The sequence below is a fragment of the Stegastes partitus genome, unplaced genomic scaffold (assembly GCF_000690725.1).
Source record: "Stegastes partitus isolate 25-593 unplaced genomic scaffold, Stegastes_partitus-1.0.2 Scaffold313, whole genome shotgun sequence".
In the NCBI taxonomy this organism is placed as follows: domain Eukaryota; kingdom Metazoa; phylum Chordata; class Actinopteri; family Pomacentridae; genus Stegastes; species Stegastes partitus.
This window is the reverse complement of record NW_007578044.1, coordinates 155,457-166,279: the sequence shown is the minus strand read 5'-3', so window position 1 is coordinate 166,279 and position 10,823 is coordinate 155,457. Positions and strand designations below refer to the sequence as shown.

At 46.0% G+C, this 10,823-nt stretch overlaps 1 protein-coding gene across 1 annotated transcript in view; it reads right to left on the bottom strand.

The window, feature by feature from the left end:
* The window catches only part of LOC103358465 (cadherin-12), a 69,633-nt gene that overhangs the window by 23,459 nt on the left and 35,351 nt on the right, over window positions 1-10,823 (bottom strand). The window contains exon 6 of the mRNA XM_008283446.1: window positions 5,651-5,660. Within this exon, the coding sequence (XP_008281668.1) occupies window positions 5,651-5,660 (10 nt within the window). The remainder of the gene's footprint in view (window positions 1-5,650; window positions 5,661-10,823) is intronic.

The window sequence follows — 10,823 nt, the reverse complement described above, 5'->3', positions numbered from 1 at the left end:
ACAGTCTATGAGCGAAACACATACTATACAAATGCATAAATACCTAGTAATAGCCCCTCTTGTTCTGGGTCTGACGGTGTACCTGGACAGCCATGCATAGCTCAGCTGAAATATGTACCGAGGAGGAGGAGGAGGAGGGAAGGTGAAGCTGGGGAGGTGGACAGCAGGAGGTGTACACCAGGCCTCATTAGCCAGAATCTCACTGGGGACGACGAGAAGCTCTGCTTTCCATCTCAACATGCCGCATTACCACAATTAGGATACAGGCCCCCAAAAATCTCACCCTTTATAACTGTCTAATTTTCATGTAATCCTCCGCTGGCTGGAGACAGCCTCGTGAAGTGTGATGGGGGAACGCTCTTTTTTCTTTTTTCTCCACCACACACAGACTTTGCTACAGTTCTGACACAAATCCCCTCGCGGGCGCAGCTGGCGTCGTGGCGTTCCAGCTGACAAATGACTTCGTAGAGTCTGCAAAACGGGGGAAGTACTGTAAAGGTGCAGGTGGAATCAGAGAAGTGACCGGTTGAGTAAGACGTTTTAGCACTGCAGTCAAACTTACTTTTATCTCGCTTTCCAGTCTCAGACCGTTACCTTGCTGCAGCTCAAACTCGCTGGTAGACTCAGTTCCATCCATCCATTATCTGTACACCGCTTAGTCCTCACTGGGGTCGTAGGGGGGCTGGAGTCTATCCCAGGAGACACATGCAAACTCCATGCAGAAAGATCCCGGTGCCCTCGACCTCGAACAGTGCTAACCACTGATCCACCTTGCAGCCCGTAGACTCAATTACAAAGCCAAAATGCTGCGACATATTTGATTAAATGTGAGTTAAAACTAGTTTTATATGCTCCAAGCTCCACAAATTGACATCACATTCACTCCTTTGTCACAGAAGGACAACCTGAAACTGAAACAGTTTGAATGTTTCGGAGCAGAGACTGCTCCTCTTCTCATATTTATTCGTGTATTATGGAGCTTCTCGTGATTTCCAAGCGACTTCTGCATTCAGTAAGCGAGATGAGACGTTGTCACTATCGTGCAAATCAGATCCCACTCGCTTTCCCAGCAGCTTTGTTTGAGAGTGTTTCTAGCTAACCAGATGCTAACTGACATTATTTTAGAGAATCTGTCAGATTATTTTGCTCTGTTTTGGAGGCACTCGACTCTACCAGAGGGTGCGTTGCATAACCCGCAAAAGTGTCTGCGCTGAATCATTTTCATCACAACAGTCCACTTGTTACGAAACCCAACTTAGTTTATTTTACATTTTTTTTTGCACAGGGTGATGCACGCCAGCGTAGCGCTTAATCGGGAGGTTTGGATAATAAAGCTTTCATTAAATCGGAGAAGAAGTGACGTCACACTTGCAGCTCATTTCCTCGACAAATGAAGGAGGGGAGCTGGAACAATGCACAGGCGGCTGTATGATTAACCGTCGAGTACATCCCACTGATTGATTCGCATATTCCAGCTCCGGCTGCACGACGGTGCTCTTAAGAGCTCCGCTGGCTTTTAAATGTGCCACATGACGGTCCAAGTATGTCTGAGGATATCCGTTGTTAAATTGGAATAAAATGGGACCAGAAGGGGGTAATGAGAAACTCTGAGTTAATGAGAAGACGTGCTAATGTGTCAACGCTTGACTTAGGGAGAATCAAATCAGATCTGAAGGCCATAGGGGAAATTTCCCAAGAAGGGGGGGAGAAAAAAAAATGGCCATTCATTCCCAAACTGCATGTGTCATTTTCTGTTTTTTTTCCTTCTTCTTCTTCCTCGAGGATGACCTACTTATGAGCCCCGAACCGGCTCCGTATGACTAAGAACTATCCACACATACATTATCCTTAAATACGCGCACCTATGCATGTTCAATTACACGTTTGATGTGTCTCATTATAGCCTCAGTTGTTATGCGCCTCTTTTTTCATATACTGCGGACACAACAAGGAAGTGTATCAACAGTGGAATTTGTAAGGAGGACAGACTGAGTTCCTCTCATGTCAGTGCTGCTGCTCTTCAACATCACAACAGAACACACTTGAAATTCTAGACATGGTGCAGCGCCCTTTGATATGTAAATGTGCACCTTCATTGCACTGGCAGTGATACTGAATGAAGGAACTTTTTTTTTTTCTTTCTTTTTCTTTTTTTTTTCCTCCCCTCCTTTGCCAATTGAACCTGTTATGTTCCAAGGGAATTTGTTAATTTAGAACAGGGGACTAATCAAGTCATCACAGCCTCACAGGTACAGTATTATACTTCACACACCTCTGAAAAAAAGTCCCGACATCGTCAGATTGTACAAACGCAGAACAGCGGCTGTTGACGGTTTATGCTGAGATATTATAAGGGCAAGTCCCAAAAAAAAAAACACCTAAAATCTTCTTTATTCTTGGCACTTGTGTCTATTTCTGGTCCCCATCTACTCTCACAGCTTTTCTCTCTTTACAGTGTAAAGCGTTGGTTGCAGCTGTTTTTTTTTTTGCAGCTCGGTGGTTATTTTAGGGACGGGTGAAGCAGGATGATATGCATATTTAATAGGTTCTCAGTTTGTTTTTTGTGTTCGGTTCAGTATTACAATCGCAGAGTTCAATCTCCAGCTCATTCGCTAATATGGGAAGTTGTTCGTGGTTCAATCTAGACACGAGCAGGAGGATATTTTTTTTTTACTGTGCATCACCTAAATAGGTAAAAAAAAAGAAGGAAAATCCTGCAGTGTTGTTTAATCTGTGATATGCAGAGCGGCTTTAAATCCATTTAACCGCAGTATTATATATTTACAATGCCACTTATGAATCATTAACACCCCCTCCCCGTGATTTATCCTCCGAGAGCGAATCAAAGCTAAGCCAAAGTAGAATATCAAACATTTCTAATTTCGGCTGCGTGAGCCAATATTTCTCCACGCGGCAACATTACGCAATGTTTAATTCCTGCGAGACCGGAACTTTCTGATCCCACATGACGGCACCCATCACCGAGAGAGAGAATAAAAAAAAGAAGGTTTTGCCTGTTAGTTTGCAGAAAACCCTAATAAGCACTTTATTTCTGGGACGCAAAGCCGTTTTTAAAGATCCCCAGATAAGTAATTATGACTCAGTCTGGGCTCATATCTCTGTTTTGAATGAGCGACTTCTTCTTTATAAGGTCACCGAGTGACAGTTCAGCGAAATCCCGCCATGCAGAAGAATACTAAAGACCTCCAGCGACTATTGTGCCGTCGGCAGACAACTGACCACGGAGCACAAAGAGCTTATCATCAGTAGAGAAAAGCTTACATGCCCCAGAGAGCCATTTCATGTCCTCTCAATACCGGGGGGTCCTAACACTGTGGAGAAGAGATGCTCACTTTATTGTGCTGCCATCAGTCACATCGGTTTGTGTCCTTGGCTGCCTCGGAGCATCTCCATCCCTCCCACCCCCAGCGCTCGCAACAGTGGAGTGCCATCTGAGAGCCTCGCCAGCAGCTCTGTCCACACTGCAGTCGAGTCGAGTGACTGTGAAAGACTCGCACTGCCACTCTTAATAGGACAGGGTTAGCCATGGGATGAGCCCCGAGACACTGGTTTAATCTATTACACCCACGCCTCCCCAGGCCACCGGAGAGAAGGCACTTCATCGACTCCTAGCGCCAACCTCGGCCGCCTCTTTGTCACTCTCTCTTGCTCTCTCTCTCTCTCGCCTCGTTTTTTTTTTTTTTTCTCTGCACCGACTCCCCTCACAAACAGAACATGCAGACGTACACAAAGATCCGCCCGCTCGCTGCTCGCCGCCGCCGCCGCCACCCCGCTCGGTTGCTCGGCGATGTGTTATTCACCTGAAATCTCCCGCTGCTCCGAGGTATCGCTTCCTCCTTCCCTTTCCTTCTTTTGACTCCTCTCTTGCCGGGGCCCTAAAATAACTCATTTCACCTCCCACTGGAACATTCAGTACTATAATCAATAGATTAGTTTCAACTCCTGTCTTCGAGCAGCTGGTTTCAAACCACCGGTGGGCTCTTAGAGATAAATGCCTCTTTTTTTTCTTTTCTTTTTTTTTCACCTCAGTTTTCGGCCATAGGATACCGCAATTACCCCACAACGATGTACGGACTATATATATATATGCTTCTAAGGGTTATACAAGATAAGGACGTGTTGTTACTTCACAGTGCATCACTGAGTCCTTATTAGACCACCGTGTTCCTTAGTAGTCGGCCAGCATTCCTCACTCTTTCCTGGCCTTCAGTCAAGTTAGCAGTGTGTTCATTACTTTGGCCATTGCTTCTTCTTCTTCTTCTTTCTTCTTCTTTTTTTTTTTTTTTTTACAGCCTGGTAGTATCTCCGCAAGATTGAAAGGCAGTGAGAGCATTCATTCTCTGAAGTGATTACTGTTCAAACAGCCCAGTAATGACACGTCTGATAGAGAAATTAGACCGCAGTCACTTTATGGCTTTAGTAAAAAATTAAGTCCCTAATTGACGACGGGAAGGATGAAGAAGGATTCTCGTCTCGACGCTGTCAGCTGACGTCGGAGGGAGACTAAATATGGACATTTAAGAGCTATACGTGTTATGTCGGGTTTTATATGGGCTTTGATTGCGGGGAAATGTCACCTTGTGCAAGCTGGATGAGTCACTGGCACCATATTAGCGTTACCGGGTTAGCATGAAATCTAATGCATCTGGTCTGGGCTTGATCTGAACCCTTCAAACTGATCTTCTTCCATTTGTGCGGAAATTTTCCCGACTGTTTGCGTCCCATTTGAGTCCATTTGTTGGCGATTCCCTGCTTAACAATCTGAATTATTCTACAGCGAGCGGCAAACGGGGCGGCTGTGGTTCAGGTGGTAGAGCGGGTTGTCCACTAATGGATCCCCGGTCCCCCCCACATGCCGAAGTGTCCTTGGGCAAAACGCTGAACCCCAAGTTGTTCCCAATGGCAGATCATCTGTCGCCATTGGTGTGTGAATGTGGGTGTGAATGTAAAGCGCCTTGGGTACCACTAAGGTAGAAAAAGGCGCTACATAAGTGCAGACCATTTACCAAACGGAGGGATCCCTTATGAGCGTAATTATTGTCTTTTTGCATCTATAAATGGGACAAATCGTGCCACACTTGTTTTGTTCACACGTGGGAATTCTCAAACTCCCATTCAGAATTTGTAAAATAATCACACGGCCCACGCAGAGATCCTCCAGCGAAAGGACCGACGCCCCGACTCGCGGGTTTTTAAACAAAAGTGATCTGGATCTGCTCCACATCTCCGCCACGGATTCAACTCTGTAGTTTTCTTTTGTTTTTTTGGCGTAATCTTGCTGACAAACAGACAGACGGTCGGGCAGACAGACAAACAAATGGCGCTGATCGCATACCTCCGCCAAGGCGGAGAGCCGAGGCAGGGGGAAAAAGACAAACAGTAATTAGAGTGAACTAAATAGGGAGCGATTTCAGACACAGCCCCACTTTTCTCCGAGAAGATGTTTGTTCTTTTCGGTGGTAGCGGTCTGGTAACAACACCTCAACGATCCCAAATGACAGCTCCAAGAAGTGGTGCTCAAACTACCACACGGCACGGCTTTCGTTTACCCGTCCACCACCCTCGTGTTTGGCAGAGCTCCAGCGTAAAAGCGTTGACCCGGTGGTTGTCAGTCCTGCAGTTAATGAACCTTCTTTACTTTCAGAGCAAACCAGCATCACATCAACTATAGAAAACCATAGCAACACATCGACAACCAGCCGTTAGCAACAAAAACACCTTCCGAGCAACCGCCGAGGAGTCAAGCACGCGCCGTCCCCCGGTTCTGTCTTCCACCAGCGTTTTTAAAGCCACATTCAATATTTTCCTCGCTAAAAACCTGGCGGTGGAGGTGAGCGCGCGGCAAATTGCAGCTCTCAAGTCACCTGCACTTCTCTACAGTGTTTTTTTCCTGAACCTCCCTGACACTCCGGGGCGATGGATTTGGAAGCGGTGCCAGAGGTCTGCAGCAAAATGCTCTTTATTCAATGCACCGTGGCCGCCGGGGGCATTGGGTTTGTACAGCGAGGAGACAGTCTTGTATTAAAATGGATTTCCTGAATGCGAGCCAGGAAATATTACGCCACACAGGCTGTCATTAAAATAAAATAATAATAATAAAAGAAAAAAGCTCCTTTAGGCCGACAACAGCACATTTCAATTATCTGCCATCTTTTGTTCTCCCAGGAGAGGGTAAATAAACATGCAAATGGACAAACAACATTTAATCTGGACTGGAAACTGTTTTTTTTGCCACCACAACCCCAAGGTTATCACGCTGGATCTCTCAATGTGTGCTCCCCAAATAAATATATACGGTGCTTCGGTGCAGCTGTCTGCTTCCAGCGACGCTCACATTTGTCTGGGAATTCATCGGTGGATTTACCTATTGTCTCCCATAATCTTATGTTTTGCAGATGGGATGTTGCAAAACCCCCTCCATGCCTCTGTGCCTCCTTTTTTTCTTTCTTTTTTCGCTCTGTATCGGCAGACTGGGAAACAGACGATCATCCTTTGAACCCATTACTCAGCCTGATCCTCTTATCATAACCTACCTTCCCGAGTCTCTAATTTGGGGTCTGCCAAACTCTGCTCGGTTGCACAATGTAGCTTTCGTCTCCTGTCCTGCCGTGCTTTTCTGATGCGAGGGAGGCAAAAGGAGAGAGAGAAAGCGACAGAGAGGGAGAAGGGCTTGTCTGCACACATTTGCACACCTGTCTCTGGGGGATATTCCACCAATCTGAAATAAGACAAGTCCGTGGGCGGGTCAGTATTCTGGGAACACAGCGAACAACTCATAAAGGCTTCATCGCCGGGCTACCTTATCCCCCACACCTTTCCAAGACACGGCTCATTCTCTCCCCCCCTTTTCCCTGCTAATATCACAATCCCACATGGGTGGAAGCACATGTTGTTTGGTAAATTACACCGCGGGGTGGGGGGCTCTGGTCAGTTAAAGGCGGCTCAGAATAACCCCCTCCCAGTCGGCAGTGGCTTTGCAGCCTGCCACCGATTGGGAATACGGCACAATGGCTCGTTGTCGTGGCAGCGTATCAAACACAGGAAGTAAAACAATTGGCGAAAGATGCGTCCTCGCCATCATCATCCATCAAGGGTATACATGATGTAAACAAATAACTGTCTTCATTTACATCCGAATTGCTCGCCGTCTCGTTCTGTTATTCCATTACTGTCGATGAGAAGGTCACTATACAGTGATGTATGGTGTGCACGGCTTTTTTTTTGCACATGTCGGTGCAGGCGGCAGACTGAGGGAGCTCTTACACCAAGAAGGGAATCAATTACTCACTCAGCTGCATACTTTTTGTGGTGGTGGGGGGGGGGATCAAAAGGATCACACACCTTTGTGTACTCGTGCGCCGGGGCATGTACTAAAAATGTACCCGTTAACGAACACCTCAGTCTGATGCATCAGAAAAACAAACCCTGCATTTGCATTCCACCCCCCAAAGAAACATTTTAGACACTTACATCAGAAAAATGCCCCGAAAGGCACGAAAACAGATAGAATTTGGCTGCACGGAGGGGCTTTTTTCATTGTTTTGTTTTTTTATTATTACTTTTGCAATCAGATGAAATAGATGTCGTATCCCTGAGTGACAAAAAAACAGAGAAGTTACAACTCCTTCAAAATATTTTGGAGGAGGAGGAGGAGAAGGCAGGATTTAATGAGGAAAACCCTCTTCTTTGATGTTCCAGGAGGTGAATTTACATGTAAAGCTGCAATAATATGGAGGTAGAAGGTGGTTTTTGTGGACACGGCTGGAGATTAGTAATAGTTGATAATGATATTGATGCTTTTATGCTCTGATATGCGACATAAAAGCCAGATTTTCCTCATTTTGTGTATTGTTTTAACAGTAGTAAGTGATTAAAAACATTGAGATTAATGGCGAATATGAATATCAGCTGTTCTAAAGCTACCATCGGGGTGTTGGTGTAGCTTATCTGTTGCCTTGTGAAGGATCTGCATGTGTATTTTTCAACAAAAGTCGTATAAAATCTTTGCAAACTCAAAACAGAATTCACATTTCATTGCAGAAAATCAAAGCACCTCTCTGACATCCACATTTTCCGTGTTGCAGACAATTTTTTATTTTTTTTCTTGTGGCTTTTGCATTATGCAAACTTAGCACTCCTCTGCACTTCTTCCTCTTCTCTCTCTTTTTTTTTTTTTTGCCTCTTGAATCTCAACACCACTGACAACAAATGGCATTTAAACTCACCACGGGGGTCTGCCGCGGCATCCTGCCAAAATGGAAGTTGCAGAACAGAATATGAAGGTATCAATGTGCGAGGGAGGCTTGTGAGCGTAACAATGGCAAGTCGAAAGCTTGTATTTGGGCTTGTGTGTGTGTGCGAGATAGAGGAACTCCATTTGTGTGCGTCTGAGTGTGCGTGACACAGTGTTCGCCTCTTAACCGTTACACGGCACATTCGGAGACGCCGAGCCAAACGTCGGCCGGCTGTCGCGGCGATACCGACGTATTTTAGTACGACGCTGGCAGAAGCGCGGAAGCATTTTCTCCAAATGGCACCGGGAAGGTAACGGTTTGTAAAACAACACGCCGAGTGGTTTTGTTTACCAGGCTGGCCGCCCCGCTCGATGCCATCGGGCAGACCGGAGAAGGCAAACAAGCCCGGATTCCTCTTTACAGACTCAGATGTAGGCGAGGAGTCACTCAGATTGTGATTTCATTTCCCTAACGCCCTTTTCTCGTTGATGCCTCCTATTATATTTAAGTAGTCGCTCCTTTTAAGAGTTAATGGCGCTATACTGGGCCTCTTTACTTTCTGCCCATGCGGCACTCATAAATGCACATTACCCACCCACCGTCCAAAGAGAAATAATAATAAAGATATCACGCTCTCGCTCTCCGCAGCCCAAAGCCCGTGGGTAGGAGATGTGATATTATTTCTATTTAGTGTGTTTGGACATGATGGATCTTCCAGTCTTTATCCGGGCGTCCCCTAAGGAGAGGGTCACCGCGGTGGGGGAATACTTCTAACGAGGAAGAGCTTTTTACTCGATAAACCGAAAGCAACATGAAAGCAAGACTGACGGAGGATTTCACTCGCTCTGTTACTCGACGTCTTCGTTTAAAGTTGATTATTAATGGAATTGTTTAGAGAGCCGCGCTGTGGCGAATGAGATATCCGTCATTTGGTAATTCGCTCTCAAGGTCCCGGGGACAAAAAGATGGGGGTGTTATTTAAGTATGAATGAGCCGAAGAACTTTTGAATTTTTTAATATATAGGCAAACGTAATAATTGATCGCATAATAAGTCTTATTATATCAGAGCCGTTTGGCAGATTAGAGCCCATTGAACTGGCTGGATGGCTCTATTTCTGCCTCTAATTTTAGTCGGTGGACGTAATGTCCTTTTTTTCCTTCACCTCTGGCGGTTGCGGGTCCCCCCCCCGCCACCCCTCTTTTGAAAATGAGATGACAGATCTCAGAGGGTTTATCCTCGGAGTAATAAATTTCTCTAATAACGCTTGTGCCGCCGCTTGCCATTGGCTCCAATACGTGCTGGAAAGTTGGCACCGAACGAGGTGCTTTTTGCTTCGTGGTTCAAAGAAAGTACAACCAAAGAGCGAGACCTCTTGCTGTGGGTCTTCATGCGCTGTATGTATTAATCCGTTCAGAAAAAAAAAAAAAGAACATATGGCATGGTAAATGAGCCCTGACGAGCTGAGTGAATGCTTTCTATAGCCCGGGCGCTCACAGAGAGTTATGTCATCGCTCTGAGCTCTGCTTTAAGGCATGGACGGCAAAGGGCTCAAACAGAGAACAATATCACACAACCGAGAGATCAGGAGCTACCGGCACACTGGTTGTCACGTCTGTGTTTAATTTATTGGAGTATTTTTTATTTAAAATGCAGCAAAAGAAGCAAATGCAGGACGTGGAGATGTTAAAGTGCAACGTTGCTCCACTGAGGTAGAAGGTTTCAGGTGTGAACAGAGCCAACCAAACAGCAGAGTGGTTGGAAGTTAGGGTTGCACATGCTGTCCCTCCTCCTCCTCCTCCTCTTCCTCCTCCTCCTCCTCCTCCTCCTCGTGGCTGATGTAGGCTGTATATTAATATGTATGCACACTTCCAAGATGTTTCCTCTCCGTTGTGTCACCTCTCCCCCCCACTTCCCCGTCACGTGCAATATCTTTTCTATTTTTAAAAAAATGATCCTGAGCAAGAGCGAGCCGGCTGCCGGTTCCTACGGTCGGGTTCTGTTGTTCTGCTGAGCTGTTGTAAACACCGGCGTTGTGAACAGGATTTAGACAGGCCCTGCGACGGGAGTTCAAACGCGGCGTTCAACCAACAACAGTCCTGAGTCACGACTTTGTGCTGCTCCTCACTGAAACACTCCCAACGCGTTCCCGTGCAGAAGGCCACTGCCGCGCACACCGTTTCCTTGAATATAAAGTTATATAAGACAAATAAAAGCGTGGAGGAGATGCTCTGTGTCCTCACCGGGACCAGGCTTCTGTTTCTGCCTTAACCCACATGCAAAACTTCAGTGTTATAAACATTTCGATGGCGCTAATTGCGTCAGTATAACAAGACACTGTGCTTTCCAGTCGGCTGCTCCTGCTCGCTCTGCTCTAAAACAAATCCAGTTTTCATCAAACAATTAATTGCAGTCGTCCCCTATTCCTGTCCGTTGATGTCGATGCTGCCGCAGCAGCAAGACTTCCAGCAGATCTTTTAAATTTCATGCAGGTCTATTAGAAAAACTCAAAAGTTTGTGTCCACATGCACATTTATAATTGCATATGAGGACGACATTCTACTATCTC